Raw genomic sequence first — 20,900 nt, 5'->3', positions numbered from 1 at the left:
CAGTTCAGAGCTGACTCCAAATTAGTTATCTTATTACAAGGAAGGAAGTATAATTTTAAGTAAGCGAAAAGTTAATTTCCCATGTCCTGTTGGAGCAAATGAATTCGTCTTCTTTCTGAGAAAGCATCACTTCAGAACCTTTTCTCTGTTAACCTAAAAAGTAAAATTCTTTTGCATTACTTTTTACTTGGTGTCCCTTCCCTATACCTGTCCTTATTCTTCAAGAAGAATATCTTTAAGGGATACATTTAATTTCATTTCTGAGCTAGGGTAGAAATTTTCTTTTGATCTAGAAACTGAGATTTGTACTATTTTTCTTTAATCGAATACTTCCAGTTTCTTTTTGTTTCTACTTCTACTTGGAAAAATTCTCCCTAATGAAGAAACATGTATCATGGATACATTTACTGACAAAACCTAGTTTATCTTTTGAAATGGAATATGTAACCTTTTAAACTCCTGAATCAATCTAATTCTTTATTGGTCTTATTATTAAAGCATTAATCAGTAATATTATTAAACTACCTATATTCTTTTAGTCTTCTTATCCCTATCTCCTGAGGATATTTTAGAAATTAGAATGATGACTGACTGTAGAGTTCTATTTAAATATGATACCACATTGAACCTAAACAAACTAGATCAGCTTCTCTTTGAGATACTTTTTTTTTTAAGAAAATTTAATATGAGGTTCATTCTTTAATCTCTTTTTCATAGGAACTCTTTCAGGGAAGGTCTAACCATTTTTTCTCCCAAAGCACAAGATAAGTCAGTTCATCAGTGAAAGAGATCAAGGAAGCTGGAATCCTAAGCCCCTACCAAAACGGTCAGTGGTAATTTAGCCCAAATCTTTATAATATAATCTGTATAATCAAATGAGGTTACCTAGTCAGATTTTATAACTACTACCTAAAAGCAAACTAAAATCCTTGACTCTTCTGGAAATTTTAGAGGCCAAGCTTATAGAAATTCATTTCTCCCACAGTAATTCTAGCATAAAGCCTGAGAGATTTGAACTTTTTTTTTGTCATTTGTAGTTCTTTGGGAATTTAGAGTTAGACCCACCTGGATATCTCAAGAATGACATTTCTCATAGTTGAGGGGTGATGTTTTACATTTGGTATCTATGTCCAAACATTCCCACTAATTGGAAATATTTAGTTTTTGTGACTTAGACTAAACTTCTTAACCTTTTTTTTAAATCATGGACCCCTTCTTAGAAAAGTTTTTAAATAATTAAAGGAAATGCTAAATTGAAGATTAGTGAAATAAAGAGTAATTCTTTTTTTTCCCATCCAGCATCATGGATGGGAAATGTACATTTAGAACCCAAGCTAAGATCCTGATCTAGAAGTTGCATCCTCTATACTAAAATCCATCTAAAATTTAGGGTATTAGCCACTGCTTCCTGCCTTTCCCCTTGACCTGTCTGGTTCTTAAGGCTCTTCACAAAGTATTCATGGTGTCTGTAACTCACCAGATCTTGTTAATTCTCATTACTTAGGTGGCCGTTTAGTAATGAAGAGATGACCAGGCTGCATGCTATGTAGAATCTTTTCATCTTTTTATCCCTAGGTTTCTAATGATCTTCAGGCAGTCCCAAATCATTCTTTCTCAAGAATCAAAGATGGTGACAAATCTAAAACCAAGATAAAAGGAAAAATTGTTTCCAAATTCTTTTAGCCAAAGTTTATCACAAAAAGCTAGACAATTTGGTTACCTCCCAAATGTCAGTCCTTTACAATCTTCAAGGCTTCATGTCAGCTTCACGGGATGTCACTCCTGGCTCTATATGGCATTTGTTATGTTTTCATGAACTTTTGCAGTACCAAAACTTTCTACCTTATTTATTCACACTTTGTCTTCATAAGGCTGAAGAGCAGTATAGACTATTATACCTTTCAAAATCCTTCCCCCTGTCACATACCTCACATCAGGTGTTTGTCTATGAATATTTTCCTATTGAATAGGGAGAGCAGTCATTCTGTTTTGAGGCCCTGAGTATCCATTTTCAGTTAGAAAACGTCTTCTATCTTAATTTTTCATAGAAAAGCCATCACATCTACCATAAAAATTAACAAAATATGGCAAATGAAAGAATATTTTAATCCTTCAATGTAGAATTGGTCAAAATTAATAACAAATTAGTTGAAATGGATAATAGCTTACCAGATTCTTTGATCTTTCAGGCCACAGATCCCACACTGTCCCTAGAAAAAAGGATAATGTATGACCTTGTCCAAGAACAGAAATTCAGATTTCAGATCATAGTTTAAGTTAAAATTTAAACTGACTTGGAACTCCTCAAGAATCCTTTCAGAGAACCCAAGGCCTAAGAAATGCTTAACTTGTGTAAGCTTCAGGTATTCAGATGAACTTCCCCTTAGTCCCTCTTATTCACAAAGTCCCATTAAATGTCAAAGACAAGGCAGACAATTTATTCTAAAACTCAGTGACTTCTACTAGTCTAGCTCACAAATTGAAGTCATTGAGACTGATAAGTAGGAATTTTTTCCCCTGTTAGTTTAGCTGAACATTATCCAAAAAGCAGAAGCATCTGCAATATTTGCCCTTGTTTTAGACCCATTGCTTATCTGCTGTCATCTTGTCAGTCTCACCTCCAGCATTTAGTCAAGTTGTATCTCGATCCTTTTTTTTTTACTTTCCACTAGTAGAAAATCCAATTGTATGTTTGCCTTAAAAGTTTTCCTTCCTGGGGGCAGCTAAGTGGCACAGTGGACAGATTACCAGCCCTGGAGCCAGGAGGATCTGAGTGGAACTCAGACACTTGCTACTCATATGCTTTGTGACCTTAGGCAAGTCACTTAATCCCATCTCTCCACAAAATAATTTTTTTCTTCCTGGAAAGGGTATTAAAACTCCAGTACCTAACTAACAAGCATCATTTTTTTTTTCATTAGATTCATATAAAACAAAATTATTCTCATGAATTTCCCTGATTTCTCTTCAAAGTATGTGAAAGGCTTGCAAGTTAATGGAGATTTTTCATGTTAACTTTGAATTCCATTATTTATCTCCTGGGAAATCGCTGAAGAAAGAATAATACATTAACAGCTTCTTGTTTCCTCTGGTTACATTCTTGTCATTCAGTTCTAAAAGAAGAATTCTTTGTAGCTGCTATACAACACTCATTCTACTACAAGGAAAGTGGACTTCCTTTGTTCTCCAAAGTTAGAACCCATTTGTGGAGACAAAATGACCTTGATTTAGAGACAGACCTCTTTTAGAATCCATAGGTTAACCACCTGTTTTCCTTTGCCCTTCCATTATTTCAAAACAAAATACAACACAAGACTTTTTTGGTTAGACCTAGCTTCCTGCCAGAAATCTCTGCTTGGTTCTGTCACTATTATCTGTAATTACTATTCTCTTTGTACTTCCTGGTGATCCAGTCTGTATAGTAACCTATTGTAACAACTGACAGGGATGATTCAGTTCATCCTTTCAAAAAACTGCAGACTCACTAGTAAAACATTTTTCTCTGAAGTTATATCTTATCCCTCGGGAAAATCAGTGTACTCAAATAAAAAGCTAAATACATATAACCTGGCATTGGAATTGAACAAGGGAAGGAAGAATATTTATTCACACATGCAGATATTTTCATTTGAAAGGAAAACAGGAGGGAAAGGGCAGAAAGAAGAAAGGTCAAGAGAGAAAGTAGATTGAGAGGGTTTTAGTCCACAGGTAACAAATTGTTGAGGATTTACAAAACTATAGCAACTATTTTTGTGGTGGCAAAGGATTGGAATGTTAGAGGATACCCATCATTTGAGGAATAGCTGAGTTGTGTTGAAATACTATTGTGTTAGAAGGATGAAGGGGATGGTTTCAGAGAGACTTTTAAACACCATTGGGAAGTGAGGTGAGTACAACAAGTGAACAATTTACATGTTAGCAAGATGAACAACTTTGAAAGACACAGGAAATCTGATCAATGTAATGACCAATTATAATTCTAGAGAACTCATGATGAATCTTGCTACCCACCTGCTCAGAGGCCCACAGATTGAAATATTTTGGGCCAGTATGACCATTGTGGGAATTTGTTTTTTTGGAGGGGGGTGTTGGTTTTGTTGGATTTTTTGGAGAACAACATTTATTTTTCAATTACACACTGTTAGGGACTGTGTGTGTGTGTGTGTGTGTGTGTGTGTGTGTGTGTGTGTGAGAACACTGTAAATGATCTTCACCTGGTGTCCTTGATTACCAGAGCCTTGTTTTTAACTAAGTGCCACAGGACTGGGACTAGATTAAGGGACTGGGAAGGATATTTAAGCACTGGTATTTGGTTCAATAATTGGAGACCTTGGAGGCCTTGGTGTACAAAGGGGAACTTGTCTTCCTTGTCTCCTGCCCCCCAACACTCTCCTAGGGAAAGATTGAGGGAGTCCAGAAAGGGACTCAACATATGACATCCAAACAGGAACTCAACAACACATAAAGATATTTTTCAACATTCATCCTTTTGCAAGCTTTTGAGTTCTACGTTTTTCCATATCCTTCCACATAGGCCTTATGGTGTTCAGTATATTTCATATTAATCAAGCTATGAAAGAAAAACTAGAGCTAAGGGAAAAAACATATAAGAAGTTTTTTAAAAATGAACAGAGTTTAGAGTTTGCTCTGCACTGCATTCAGACTCCATAGTTTTTTCCTCTGAATGTAGATTGTATTTTCCATAACTTGTCTCTTTCAGGATCATCCTTGATCACTGAGCTGTTGGGAGGAGTTGCCTCAGTCATAGTTGATCATCTCACAATGATTCTATTAATATGTATAGTGTTCTTCTGGTTTTGGTCACTTCACTTCACTTTGAATCAGTTCATGCAAATCTTCCCATGCTTTTCTGGAATTAGGCCAGTCGTGATTTCCTACAGAACAATAATAGTACTTATAACATTCATATACCATAACTTATTTAGCCATAACTATAAAAATTGTTTCCCATTTTTATGCATTTCTTCTAACCGAGGTTGCATTGAATTTATTTGTGCAAGAACTTTTTAATTAAATGTAGTCAAAATTATCCTTTTTGGAATTTATTTATTTCTCTATCTTTTCTTTGGTCATAAATTTCTCCCCATTCCAAAGATATGACAGGCAATTCCTAGTTTTCTTAATTGACTTACAGTATTACCCTTTGTGAATAAATCCTGTACTTATTTTGATTTTATTTTGCTATATAGGATATGAGATGTTGATTTATGCCTAGTTTTTGCCATGCTATTTTACAGTTTTCCAGCACTTTTTGACAAATAGTAAGTTCTTATCCCAGAAGCTAGAGTCTTTGGGAGTAATGTAAGGTTTTGTTTTTTTTTTTCCCTCAGTGAGGAGGGAGGGGGAGAGCAGTAAAGGATAGGGATTTTCATTGAAAAAAATAAAGAATTGGATTGGAAGCTAAAGAATTTTCCACAAAAATTGCAGTAATGGAGAATAGTGAAATATGCCTTTTTCCTAATTAATCTGTTTGCTGTAAGTCTACTGGACTAAAAACTTTTCTGGAACTTAAAGTGCTATGATATATCGAAGAAACAGATTTATTAGTAAGCAATTTATTGTACTCATTGAACAATCAAAATATGTTTATAATCACTAAATATATATCGGAAGATAGTAAATTTATGACATATTATGACATAATATGAAACTTATGTATTAATCTTCCATCTTCTTACCCGTGTGTATCCTTTTCAGAAAAAGCAAAGTTGTTTTAAGCTTCTGACTTATCCTCTATATCAAGACTTAAGTTTAATTAAGCTCTGAGCATGAATACAGCTTTTTTTTCTTTTAGTCATAACTTTAATACAGCCCTTTAATATTCACCCACTTGAAGGGAAAGGCATAAAATGATATTTTATTGTGACTTTTCTGATCCTTTAGAAGAAGCTATTGGGTAACTGAAAGGGGTAGCCTTGGAGCTTCGGACTTTTCAGTAGATCCATGAGTTCATCAATATGATGACAAAAGATATACAATATATCTTAGTCTGTTCATGGCTTTTTATCTTGTTTGGTTCTTGTCAGATCCTCATAACATTCTCCATGAAGGCTCTATTCAACATGTCTAAGGCCTACCTCTGGGTCTCTTAATAGTTTACAGATACCAAAGTAATTCTCAGGATATCTCCCTGTCATCCTTCAACTTTGCTTCATGATGAATTATTAAGTCTTCATTGGTAATATTGTAGCTGTTTTCTGTGCTTCAGTTACCTAGGGTCATGTGCTGTAACCCACTTAAATTTGCTGCACGCTTTTTCACTTCCACTTCAATTATCTGAAATGTTTGAGTTTTTTGAAATGTTAATGAATAACTGAATAAAAGTAATAGTAGCAACTGAACAGTTATTCAGCTTCTATTATGGGAAGAAATTTTTCCTAATTGAGAAATGAAAGTTAGGGAAGGACTATTGATGTCCTTGTGCTTGAATGAAGTAAGAAATAAATGAAAAAGTTTTTATTAAATGCCTCCTATGTGTCCCTATAAGGCACTGGAGATACAGATATAAAAATTAGGTAATCCCTCTTTCTAAGGAGCATACATTCTAATAGGGAGGGAATACATAAAGTTATAACCAGAGACAGGAGTTTTGTTCAGGGGAATCACAGGAATGGGAGTTACAGGGGAATTGATTGTCAGACCCTTTCCAAAATTAATGATTTTAACTGGATTATTATTCTTACAGATGGAAGGGGAGAGGGCAATTGAGTATTAAACATGTGTTATTAGGGCAGATGGCAAGGTATTTAGAGTGGGTGAATGTGAAACACCATCTGGACACTGGCTAGATATGGTGGTTAAAGTACATTTTCATTCACCTACCAATTAGTTAGAGGATGGAGTTGCATAGCTAAGTGTATTAACTTGTCCAAGAAAGGATGGTATACATGGATAAGAAAAGTAATGGGGCAGATCCTATAACCTGCTTACCTTATACCATTCCATTGCTCTTTGTCATTTACCTTCATTATTTTTTTTCAAGGCAGTGGAGTTAACAAGGTCACACAGCTAAGTAATTATTAATGCCTGAGATAGGATTTGAACTCAGATCCAGGTCCTCCTTAACTCCAAGGCTGGTACTCTATCCACTGTACCACCTAGCTGTCCCTTTACCTTCAATTATTGCAAGAAAACTAATACTATATTGAATAGTAATGGTGATAATGGGCATCCTTGTTCAACCCTGATCTTATTGGAAATATTCCAAGTTTATCCCCATTTATATAGTATTTGTTGATGATTTTAGATAGACAGTGCTTATTATTTTAAGGAAAACTCCCATTTATTCCTGTACTCTCCAGTGTTTTTAGTAGGAATAGATGTTGTATTTTATCAAAGGCTTTTCCAGCATCTATTGAGATAAGCATGGTTTCTTGTGGTTTTGTTATTGATATGTTTGATTATGTTGAGTGTTTTCTAATATTGGACCATCCCTGCCTACCTGATATAAATCTTACCAGAACATGGTATATTATCCTAATAATAACTTGCTGTAATCTCTTTGTTAAAATTTTATTTAAGATATTTGCAACAATTTTCAATAGGGAGATTGTTGTTTAATTTTCTTTGTTTTGACTCTTCCTGGTTTACATATCAGCACTGTATTGGTGTCATAAAAGAAATTTGGTAGAACTCCTTGTATTTTTAAAAAATAGTTTATGTATTAATTGTTCCTTAAATGTTTGGTAGAATTTATTTGTAGATCCATCTGGACCTGTAAACTTCTATTTAGGGAGTTTATTGATGGTTTCTTCGATTTCTTTTTTTCTGAAATGGGATTATTTAAGTATTTAATTTCCTCTTCTTCTAGTCTGGGTACTTTGTATTTTTGTAAATATCCATCCCATTTCATTCTGTTTATCAAATTTATTGGCATACAGTTGGGCAAAATGGCTCCAAATTATCTCTTTAACTTCCTTCTTATTGGTGGTATACCCTTTTCATTTTTGATACTGGTAATTTGCTGGTTTTTAAAATCTGATATTTTATTGATTTTTTTTCATAAAACCAATTCTTAGTTTTATTTATTAGATGAGTGATTTTCTTATTGCAAGAAAACTAGACACATGTTTTGGTCGAGTTTAATAGCATTTGATATCTATTCTTTAGATAACAGAATGGTTATTCAAGTCTTGCTATACTTGAATCCCTTGGACTCTAGGCAGTTTTAAAAATTCATTACTCTTCTATTTCTGATTTTTTTCTTTTATTTTTCTCTAGTTTTTTCCCCCCTCAACAGGTGTCACCCACCAAGCTTTCTAGGCTAGTATATTAGTGAGGAATTGAGAGTAATCTAAATAAGTTACTATATAGGCATACCACCTCATCTCTTCCTTATCTTCCACCCTTTCCCTCTTCCTCATATCCTTCAACTTTCTATTCCAGTTTTTCTTGGTTGACACAAGACTATCGTTGCTTGACACAAATAAAGTAGACAGAATTTTACTAGGTCAGTGTTTTTCTCCTTATGTTAAAGTTAGGTAGACTCTCGGCAGGAATTATTGCCTTTTCCCATCCTTAAAGTCTGTTTCTTAGAATGAATGTTTTTCTGTGAGGTCTAGTGTCTAGCTCAGAAAAATTTTTCTATTACATGTTCCATTGACTAGGAGCGGCTCCCTAATGGTGTCTTAGACTAGTTCCCTTATCTTCTTTTTCATCCTCAGTGGCTAATCCTTGATGAATTCTTAGTTTAATTGACCTTTTTAATGGGAAGGTCATAACCAAGTAAATTTCTCATAACAGATTCACTAATTAATGGTTTAATGTTTTCTATGTAAATATCTTACCCTATTTTATTATGCTCTATTCTGATTTCATACTACTCTCAGAAATGGTAATTTATATACAAAAAAAACAAACAAAAAAACCCAAACCTTCACTGCTTTGTTTGACCATCATAAAACAGTTAAGAAAATTAGTTGCTAATAGTTGGGTATTAACTAAATTTCTCAAAAGTGAATGTCTCTTTTGGTAGATGGAAATAAATTCAGATTCACTGAAGCTTATATTTTTTAGAAAATGAAACAAATTTTAAAAAATACTCTACTTTGCAACTCTTGGAGAAGACATGGGATTTCACATGAAGGTAAAAGATTCTTCCTTTGCTAAGGACTATCATCAGAGTGATAACCACAGTAGAGACTTTGTTCTCTGGTTACTTTACTGGTGGGATTTCAAAACACTCACTTTGGTAGTTAACAAAAAGAAGAAAAACAATATGAATTCTTCAACAAATTCTTTTATTCATCAAATTATTATTGTGTAGTTCACATGAAACAAGGTCCCAACCCTTCTGGAGCTTTTTGTCTAGTTTAAGTATTCTTAAGCTAATATCCATGGATGGATTTGAGGAAGTCTATGAACATGAGTAGGAAAAAAAATACATCTTTATTTTACATAATACATATATATATATATATGTATATTATACAAAAATATACATCTCTCATCCCCTACTAAACTTTTATATTTCCTCCAATTATGTATTTTTTTTTAGGATTTTTGCAAGGCAAATGGGGTTAAATGGCTTGCCCAAGGCCACAAATGGGGTTAAGTGGCTTGCCCAAGGCCACACAGCTAGGTAATTAAGTGTCTGAGGCCTGATTTGAACTCAGGTAGGTACTCCTGACTCCAGGGCCAGTGCTCTATCCACTGTGCCACCTAGCTGCCCCTAATTATGCATTTTTTAAAAAATCCTTTGTAATTCTTCTCCATCCTCTTATTCTAGGCCTATTCTATATGATTTCCATTCTTGTACTCTGGTCCAGCCAAACTGACTTACTTGATCCTCACACACAATTTTACACCTCTTCTCTTTCCATGGACCTCAAAGTTCCCCTTGCTTAGAATGTGGTCCCTCCTCACCTTTGTCTCTTGAATTTCTGCTTTACTTCATGGTTCAGTTTAGGAGCCATCTTCTGCTACTCTTTCTCGGGCTACTACGACCTCCCCTACCCCAATTATTTTGTAATTATTTTGTGTATTTATTTATTTACATGTTTACATATTGTGCCCCACCCCCAGTAGAATGCAAGTATCTTTAGGTGATACAGATTATATTATGGGAAGAATTTTTCCCAATTGAGAAATGGGAGGAAGAGAAGAACTATTGACATCATTATGTATGGCATCAACAGTTTGACTTTGGTCTTTGTATCCCCAGACCGTGTCTGGCACTTACTAGATGCTTAAATAAATTCTTACTTACTTGCTTAACTCTGTTTACTTGTGCATTCTTAGGTTACACTGAGAGACATGGAAGACCAATAGAAGGTCATCCACCATATCACCATTCAGTTAGGTACCATAATTAGAGAAGGGCATTAACCTGCTGCAACATGTTTAGATGTGGGTTACTATGGTGCTAAGAGTCCTGAAGACCATGCCTTATGAGCTTCAGTTTAAGTGACCTCAATATATTTAATTTAGAATTGAAAAGTCTTAAAATGGACAGAGTAAATTTATTCAAGTGTTTTTTAGTGATATCATGTGCTGGAGGAATTTGACTTATGCTTGGCCCCAGAGGGCCAATTGGGATCTCTAGGTGGAGTTTTGTAGAGCTAGTTTTTATTTCAGTGTAAGGAAAAAACTCCCTGACAGAAAAGTGAGCTTCTCATGATGCAGCAGAATTACTTATCAGTAGAGGTCTTCAAGAAGAGGATAGAATGGGGCAGCTAGGTAGCACAGTGAATAGAGCACCAATCCTGGAATCAGGAGGACCTGAGTTCAAATCCAACACTTAACACTTACTGTGTGACCCTGGGCAAGTCACTTAATCCTATTGCCTCAAAAAACTCAAGGTTGTAAAAGGAATGCCTGTATAAATCCAGGCTAGACTTAGATGTTTTCCTTTTTCATCTTGAGATTCCCCTCTTTGTTTCTGAGACACACACTCACCTAGTTGTACTTGTTAACCTCTTCAACTACTAATGCCCTCCCTCCCTAACTATTCTCATAATCTATACATTGTTATAGAAGTGCTCTTTGTCTCTCCAAATATAGTATAAGCTCCTTTAATTTAATGGAATTTTTTCCTTCTTTTTTTTTCCCTTCATTCTTTTTTTTTTTTTTGGAGGCAATAGGAGTTAAGTGACTTGCCCAGGGTCAATAGTTAGGAAATATATAGCTTCCCCCATTTGATTTAATTTTCAAGAAAGCTCAGGTATGGTATAAAGCATCCTTTCAGTTTTATTTCTTTGCTCCCCCCCCATTCAAATTACCAGGGAAAACCAAAAATTCCCTAGCATTCAAGTGGCACCTAATTTAGCTTTTTATGCCTAATTGTTATTTTTCTTTTCAGACTTTTTAAAGAGACCTCTGGAGAGTTATGTGAGGAAATTGAAAGTCCCAGTTCATGTAATTCGAATGGAGCAGCGTTCTGGACTTATCAGGGCCAGATTAAAGGGGGCTGCTGTTTCTAAAGGCCAAGTTATTACCTTCTTAGATGCTCATTGTGAGTGTACAGTAGGATGGCTGGAACCACTCTTGGCAAGAATCAAAGCTGACAGGTAATTATCTGGAAACTAAAATTCTTTCAGACTTGATTTTAAGGCATTCTTCCTATGTAAGATGATAGTCTTTATAAAGTTACACACATATAGTAAAAGACATGATAAATGTTCTTTCTAAGTTTGTTTGGATAAAAATGTTCTGTATTATTCTGGATATAAATCAGATTTCATCCTTTATTTATGAAATATATTTTCAGAAAAATTACATCCTTCTACCTGGAAAGCTAATTGTAGCCCTACTCCTTTCTCCTTTCATAGCTTGGAGATCAATTGGCTTTTCTCTCATATTCTTGATCATTGATATAATTAAATGGCTACTTGAAAGATAGAAAGTTTCCCAGTGCTTAGTGTTGAAAGACAAAACCAAGAATTTAATGTTTAAAGAAACCATGAGGAGAAGAAAGGAATGAGAAAGGAGAAAAATTGTTTTAAAGTAGCTCTGTTACAAAAATGAATAATAAAACTTTTTGTAAATTGGCTATTATAATTGATTTAGAAAATTGCCTTCATAGCATGTTAGAATTTTGTAAATTTTAAATGTGAAATTAATTTGTAAGTTGAATAGTTAGCTATAGTTTATCCTTTCTATCTATAATTACCCACCATTTACTCTGTCCTTTCCCCAAATCCTAATTCTCTAGAAATTCTTATCCTGTCTTAGCTCCTGTAAAAGATATTCAGTAATAATAGGTATAGATTTCTGGGAAGAATTGTATGTTTTCATACACTTAGGGTATTCTTAGTCACACATACAGTCAGGGCATTGTATAAAATGTTATTAGGTTACAACTCCAAAACCCATTTTTCCTCCAAACCCAATATGATAATGCTTGTGTAGTAGAATAAAGTACTTAGTGTATTGTTATGTTTCTCAGCCAAAAAAGTGTAAAAATGAAAAACAATTTAGATGATGAATATGAATATACATAAATACAAATCCACACTACTTTCAATATAGTCCTGCAAATAAAATGTCTTTAACTTCCAGGTTCACAAATATTTTTTGCTCATCCTCAGTTTTTTAAAAATTTTATAGGTAATACGCATTTTATAGGAAAAGTAGCTTTAAAAGAGTACATGACTATTATGTCATGGTTTTCAGGTATTATTAAATTTTTACTTAATTAAAAGAAAATTGTTTTTAACAAGAAAACATTTTAAGACTTGGGAATGTTTATTTGCACAGATAATATTTTTATCTAATTAAACTGTTTTTAACACATTAGTGATTAAAAATATTAAATTGAGTATATGTAACTATCAATCAACAATCATTTATTAGATATAGACTATATACCAGTTACTATACTGGGCACGAGGAATACAGATACAAATGACTGAAATGATTCCTGCTTCCCAAAGAGTTTACATTCTCATGCTCATCCACGTTTCCTATAGTTTTTAAGATTTGAACCTCCAAAAAAATATAAAAATTGCCCATTTTTACCCCTTTTCAATTGAAAACTAAATGAATGTTTACCCTTTTTGTGGGCTCTTTGAAGTATAGGGCCTGCAGTATAAGGTTTATACTCCTTGATATTTCTATCATTGACCCATCTAAAGTGGATAATAGCACAGCATGTTGTTATAGGCAGTTGAATTGCTGGTGGCAGTTCTGTACTTATATTCCCTGTTGCTTTAGCTAGCTCAAGCTGGGTTAGGGTAACTATTCTAACCATATCTATAGTGGCTTTGCCTGGACCATCATCCTCTTTCTTTGTCAATCTAATCCCTTAAGATCCTACCTAAGAGCCACTTCTGGACTGTTTCCATTCCACAGTCCTTTCAGTTCCTTTGAAATGTGGTATTTCAAATCTATTAAAGACTGTGGAATGGAAACAGTCTGGAAGTGGCTCTTAGGTAGGATATATATATATATATATATATATATATATATATATATATATATATATATATATATATATATATATGTCTATGTCTATGTCTATGTCTATGTCTATGTCTATGTCTATGTCTATGTATATATACTATAGGGTTTACCTTAAATTGTTTTCTAGATGTTTCATGTCTTATTTGATTTGTTCCCCAGACAAGCATATCATTTCAAGGGCAAAACCTATGTCTCCTGGCTACATTTTGCCCTCCATGCTCTATCACAGACACTTAAATATCTGCTGAATAAATGAATAACAAGCAGTACTTTTGTGACTTCAAACCAGAGACATCAAAAAATTGATTTGACCACAGTGAAGCAACAATTGAAGCTAGAGGATAAGGTCAAGTGTCTTCTCTCCAAAAATCATTCTAGGATGATGATTCTCCCAAATAGCAGGTTCCTGTCAAAGCTTAATAAATACTCTTTGACTGTACACAGAAGACCATCTCTCTCTCTCTCTCTCTCTCTCTCTCTCTATATATATATATATATATATATATATATATATATATATATACACACACATATATAAAACATTTCTTATAGTGTATGATTCATTTTCTTGCAGCATGTATCATACTAATTGGTTTTGATATGTTTCTTTAGGAGAACAGTTGTGTGTCCTATAATTGATGTTATCAGTGATGATACTTTTGAGTACATGGCAGGCTCTGATATGACATATGGTGGATTCAATTGGAAGTTGAATTTCCGCTGGTATCCTGTTCCTCAGAGAGAAATGGACAGAAGGAAAGGCGATAGAACACTTCCAGTCAGGTATAGTGAAATGATTGTTTATGTTATTAAAAAAATTTCTTTTCATGTTGCTTTCAGCAGATTAAAATGTTTCATAGAATCTCATGTTTTAAAACTTACTTTTAGGATTCATTTTTTTTTATGAAGAAGCAATATGATATAGTGGATAAAGAGTCAGGAAGACCTGAGTTCAAATTCTTCCCTGTGATACCTAATGACTGTGTGACCCTGTCAGTATATAAATAGTTGCAAAGTGGGAGCTGATCTGTATCAATTGTCAAAATTTCCTCACTGGGAATTCCCTTTAGTTCTAAAATCACAGGAGTGATCAGAAATTTATTATCAGTACTTTTAAAAAGTATTTTCCCTCTGACCTAGAAATATTGTATAAAAATTTCATTGGAAAAAGTACTAGTTCCCATACATTTAAAAATTATTGCTGAAATTACTTTTGAATCCTTTGCTTTCTCATGAATTTTAAGATTTGCAGAGCTTAGTGATATTATCCTCAGTTAACAGATGATTAAACTGAGTCTGTTGAGAGGTTAGAAGACTTAAAATATGATCACACAGCCAATAAGTACCTTAGCAGGAATCAAATCCAGGCCTCTTGACTTCAAATCTTAGCTCAATTTTCTATTCCATAATGCAATAGTTCCTCCCTAATATTTACTATATAATAAGCCAAGATTCAAGTATATGGACCTGGTTGGTTGGTTCTCTCCTTCTCCCTCTCCCAACCACACCCCATATTCTGTCTTAATCATCCTAAGAGCTTATAACTATTGTAGAAATGAATGATTTGTAAATTAATAAATTAGTTGTTTTTATTCTGTTGTAAAAAGGCTTTTGCTTAAGTAAAACCCTGCCTTAAGATCCTACCTAAGAGCTACCTCTGGATTGTTTCCCTACCTTAATTGTGTCAGTCTATGAAGATAACAACTAAATTTGCATTTCTGTTATAAAATTTAAACCAGTTTGTAACATTGACTTATTACTGATTTGTTTTACTTACTTAATAAAGTTGATTTTATAAAAAGTTGCATGACCTCATTATTTGAGTACATGAGCTAATTAATGTATGTTGCTTCTGACTCCTGTAAAAATTAAAAACCCCAACCCCCTTGTAATATCCATTTAAATTTTTTTCTCTGTTATCCTATTCTTGAAACTTACTAACCCAGTGAAAACTGGAACTTCTGAGGAGGGTAAATGCTCCTTTCTCATTTTACTCACTTTTTTTTTTTGGTCAGTCATATATGGGAGTTTTGTTTCTTCTTAAGACTGAAATTCAAATCAGCTTAGGTTTGACTCTAATTTAGTATGCAACCTTGGATCTCTTGACCACAGGATTCCAAAGCTTCTTTCTGTTTATTTTTTTTAACATCTGGTTAATAAAATACTCTGTTTTCTTTTCCTATTCTCTTTTCTTTGCTTCCCAGTTTAAAGATACATTTTTGTATCCTCAACCCCTAAGGTGCAAGGTTTTGAGGGTGAAACTTCCTAAAATATAAAAAATTCCTAAAATAAGGATATTCTCCTCTTAAAATGTTCCCCCAGAGTTTGCTTAGACCTTATTTTTTCATTAACTTATTGGACAGAATTTTCTTTTTCCTATGCCTTCCATGTGTACAGTTTGACAGATTGATTACTTTTTAACTATAGATCATTTTTCTTCCTTTCTTTTCTCTGTGAAAACAAATCTTTAGCTGAAAGGGCTCAATAGTTCTAACTGATGCTTTCCCCCCCTTTCTTTCTTAGCATCTACTCTCTCTTCTTTGCCCTAGAAATTGTACTGTCTTCTTGCTACCATTCCCATGCCATCTTGACTTATATTTGGAACAATTCTTCTCCTTTGTTTGGCAGAAGTGGAATTTAAGTTTTTTCAAGAAGTCAGATGTTTTCTTTATTATAATACCACTACAGCCACATTAATAAATTTATTATTTTTTAATATTATTGTACAATCATGCTTTCTAGAGGAAGGCCAGATGGTGCTCATCTATAAAAACAAGTGTAGAAATTTTCTAATACAATTCAGTATGAATCAGAATATGCTTGAGAAAATATATGATCAGATTCATAGTTAAAATATTATTTATGATGGAACACATAAACTTTAAAATTTTAGCTTAATTTTATACTTTTTTGTATTTAAAAAGTTTTTGAAAGCTAAAGTTTTTTACATGAAAACCTTAAGAGAAACATTGGGTTGAAAATTTTAAACTTTATTTTTAAATACCTGTTGATGTGGTATTCAAGGGAATTTGAATAATAGGATGGAAAGGTTCTTTTACTTTTACTTTAATATACATAGAACTTGGTGTAATATAAATTCTGACAGCATACTAAAATTTTCACCTGAAATCTTTCCTATAATAGGACTAGCAATCCCTGATTGACAACTCTGGACTTAAAAATTATTGCACTATCCCTTCTCCTTACTGATGGGACTAATTGCCATGAAAGAATTTATTTGTTTAGAAACAGATATTAAGGAAAAAAATTTAAAAAGCAGTAATAGCTCACAAAGACCAGATCTTGGGAAGAATCTGCCGGCCTATTTGCTTTTCCTGAAGTATCTTTTCATCTTTTAGAGACACCATAGACTTCTCACCTTGATGTGAATTAAACTACCAGCAACTGGCAGAAATTTACAAAGAATAAATTGAAGTCTAATTTTTTCTAGTGATGATCTCTTTAATTTAAAAAATATATAGGAGTGTACAGACTATTAAATTTTTAAGCATTATATAAAGTCAGGCACATTCTGTCCTATTTAACCACTTCCATAATATAAGTATTTCCATTGTTGAATTGTAACTCTAATGGACTATCCAAGTTGTTCAAATGCAAAGTATATGCTTGCCAAAAAGACTTTTATGAAGAACTCAGACAGGGCAAGTGCTCATAGTGGTGTCAGACAAAGCCATACAGGGATACTCTGAACTTTGGAATTAATTGTGCAGCATGGAAGACACTGGCACTAGTACAGTGTACTCTCGTCAGAGAGGGTGCTGTACTCTATGAGCAAGGCAGAATAGAAGCAGTTTAAAAGAAACACAAGATGCTACATGGACTATTTGTGCATGATCTCTGGTAAAGCATTCCAAAGATGTATTGGTCTGATCAGCCACAGTTGGACATACTGTAACTTGCCTCTAACATAGTGATGTCATTTTGGTCTTTGCTAACGAAGGACAAGAACCAACCAACCAACCATTTCCATAGTATAAGTATATATTGGAAGGCTTAATCAGGAAAGTATTATGGCAGAAAGTGAAAAAAGTCAGGGAAAAATTAGGGAAAAAAGTAGTGGGGAAAGTGCTAAGGATGCATTTTAATTATTTTTTTCAATTATGTCTCAATCCAGCAATCTTCCCTGAAAAGGAAGGGGTGTGTGTGTGTGTGTGTGTGTGTGTGTGTGTAGGATCAGAATTGGGGAGAATACAACTAATTTCTCTTCTTCCTTGAATTATAAAACCCCTAGTTTTTAGGATCTAAACATTGCTATTAATGCTATGCTTCAACCACATTATGTGTTAAATTAGCTCTTTGCCAGTTTTCTAGCAGTTTTTGTCAAATAGTCAGTCTTAGGCTCATAACAGATCCTTCAGCTGTTGTGTTTATTTACTCCATTGTGTTTTGTACCTCATCTGTCAACCTAATCAACTCCCCCCCCCCCTTTTTTAAGCAGTACCAAGTTGATTTAATGATTTTTTAATATAATTTAATTTCTGGTACTGACAGACCATCTTCACACTTTTTTTTATAACAACCTTTGAAATTCTTGACCTTTTGTTAACTTTATAAGAATTTCATTATTTTTAATTTAAGTGTATTGTCATTTTTATTATAATAGTTTAACTTATTTGTGAATAATTATTTCAAATTATTTAGGTTGAATTTATATTGAATTTATATACCTATAGTTATTTTGAATCAAATTTCTTTTTCTGATTCTTTTTGCTAGATTTTACTGGTAATATAAAGAAATGTCAAAATTTGTTAGTTCATTTTATATTTTGCAACCAGTATCTTAACTAGATTCCCATACTTTTAACCCATCTCCCGCTTAAAATAAGTTTCAGAGCCCAGATCATCTCCAATCACTGGAACCTGGTTTGAATCTTTTTTTTATTCCTTAGCCCTTTTCATTGTTTTATTCTTCCAGCCTGTTGAAGAGGCAGCCTGGAATTGGGATTTGACTCCTGAATCATCTTCATACCTTTCAGCCTCCTCCAGTCCTAATCAGTTAATTACTTTTACTCTTTCAGATTACATTAGGTAGGATTCAATACTTTTACATTGTTCTTTCTGTTCCTTTCAAGAAATTAATTTGCCTTTCAGCTTTGACAGTACAACTGGGGACAGGCAGCATGGATGAAGACATGTACAAATTCAGCATATCTAACCAGATGTTAAATTTCAAGAAATTTCAAAAAATTTCCAAAAAAGAACTGACTTGTTTTCCTCATTATGTCACTGGATCATTTTAGTCACTATACCCTTCCCAAAGAGACCTTCATATCTGCTATTCAGTGGTTAATTCCTCATATTTTGCCTTCTTGGTCTCTTAATAGCTGATATTTATTCATTCATTCATTTATTTATTTATTGTTTTTTTGGTAAGGCAGTGGGGTTAAGTGACTTACCCAAGGTCACACAGCTAGGTAATTATTATGTGTCTGAGGCCAGATTTGAACTCAGGTACTCCTGACTCCAGGGCTGGTATTCTATCCACTGTGCCACCTAACTGCCTCCAATATTTATTTTTTAAAGCTTTGTGCTTGACCATTCAGATAAAGTTTCTGCTTCTCATATGATTGCTAGATAACCTAAAATAATTTTTCAGGTATTCACACAGAATTTCTTAGCATATATATGAGGCTTCACTTACCCCAATAAGTTCCCTACAGTTTCCTATCAAAGGCTCTATGAAAACTAATTTTAAACTTAGAACCCAGCTTAGGAAGTATGAGTCTTCTAATGTAATATTATTCATGTGGAACAAGCTGTCCTGTGTAATGTTCTTTCTGCAATTGTGTTTTTTTCCTCCCCCAAAGCAATGGATGACATTAAGTGACGTTTGTATAACATTGAAATATGAGGATCCCACAAATGTCAGAGTTTCCTGTGTAATGCTCTTTTCACCAGTAGCATTCACATCTCTCCCATTTTATTCTGATTTCAGTCCAGTTATTTTAAAACACAAATACTAAAAATGTTCCTTTTTTTAAAAAATGAAGAAACACTAAAAAAGAAAAAAAGGAAAGAATCCAAATAAAATGCATCAGATTTCACCAATTTTATATATATATATATATATATATATATATATATATATATATATATATATATATACACATACATATATTTTTTTTCTCTATTCATTCTGACTAATATTTCTTTGTTGCTGAAGGCTTCAAATTCTAAATTAGGATGTTGGGTTTTTTTATTTTCAAAGTTTTTCAAATATTTTTAAATCTTTATTTCTTAATACTGTGTTTTTAAAATGAATTATAAAAATTTTATTTTTCTTTGGAATCCCAAGATTGCTTGCTGTGAGTTCTTGTAGCACAATTGGAGAGCTGCAAGGATAGATTAGAGGAAGGAGAGAAAAGAGAGAGAATCTCAGTGATATATGAAAAACCAGGAAGGGAAATCCAACAGTCATGCTAATCAGGTTATCTGGTAGGAAAGGGATAAGACACTACACATTGAGAACATTCTATAGAGCAGGTATGTCCAACTAGGACATGTGGACTTAAAAGCCTATTCAAAGGCCTGTGAAACATAATCAGAAAATGAAGGAATAGTGAACACATGTGCTAATATTGCAGTATCAGAGACCAGTTTTACCATTAACTAATCTGGCTCAAATTTTTCATATAATTAACATTGTACAGTCTGAAACTGTCAGAGGGTTTTTTGTTTTTTGGTCTTTACAAAAGAGATGCAATATTGGAATTAGGATCTTTATTTTAGTTGACTAGCTTATTGTAATTGCAACAGACAACTTTACTGGATTCAACCGTAATTGCTATTTTGCCATAGGACTTTGAAAATAGATGTCAAGATTTTACCAATTGCATTTCACTGTATTTGCTACTCTGTTCTCAGGAGACATCAACGCATTGCCTGCACATTTTCAAATAGAGTTTATAGAGCTGTACCTCTATGTATAGAGATATGCAACTTAAAGAATATTCAGGAATCTTTAATTGGATTTTTATAAGTCATTCCTAGTTAAGAAAAATATCTGCCATTTTCTTTTGGGTAGACTCAGTGTTCACATTAAAAATGGCAGGTTCTTATTTTTGTTTAAAGAGTAAATGTTTTATTATTTCTCCTTAATTTTTTTATTATTATACTCATTGGTAATATGAGTTACATTGTAGTCATAAATAAATATTAATTTTATTTGCAGCAAGTTTTTGTTGAGCAATGCAGTCCAGAAGAGTTGAAAGCTTGCACATCTATGCTATAAAGGAAAGGGGCATTTATCTTAAGCCAATCTATTCCACACTTGAATGACTTTGTCTTTCCTGAGAATTTTTTCTTGCCTGGGAATATAGATATTTTGGGATGGAAGCAGAGTGATCTGATTGACTCCAATCATATTTTTCAATTAAACTACCAAACCAGGGAACTTCTTTAAATACTATCAAACATTGTGCCATCCACATCCACTTTGGGCTTAGTTGTTCTTATCT

The 20,900-nt window shown here is 33.4% G+C and overlaps 1 protein-coding gene across 1 annotated transcript in view; it reads left to right on the top strand.

Moving 5' to 3' along the window:
- Positions 1-20,900, top strand: part of GALNT1 (polypeptide N-acetylgalactosaminyltransferase 1) — a 159,274-nt gene that overhangs the window by 104,028 nt on the left and 34,346 nt on the right. Inside the window, exons 5-6 of the mRNA XM_074199497.1 lie at positions 11,321-11,528; positions 14,035-14,205. Coding sequence (XP_074055598.1) covers positions 11,321-11,528; positions 14,035-14,205 — 379 coding nt within the window. The remainder of the gene's footprint in view (positions 1-11,320; positions 11,529-14,034; positions 14,206-20,900) is intronic.

This window comes from Macrotis lagotis, chromosome X, assembly GCF_037893015.1.
Source record: "Macrotis lagotis isolate mMagLag1 chromosome X, bilby.v1.9.chrom.fasta, whole genome shotgun sequence".
Lineage (NCBI taxonomy): Eukaryota > Metazoa > Chordata > Mammalia > Peramelemorphia > Peramelidae > Macrotis > Macrotis lagotis.
Note: the sequence above shows the minus strand (reverse complement) of the source record. Positions and strands in the feature narration are given on the sequence as shown.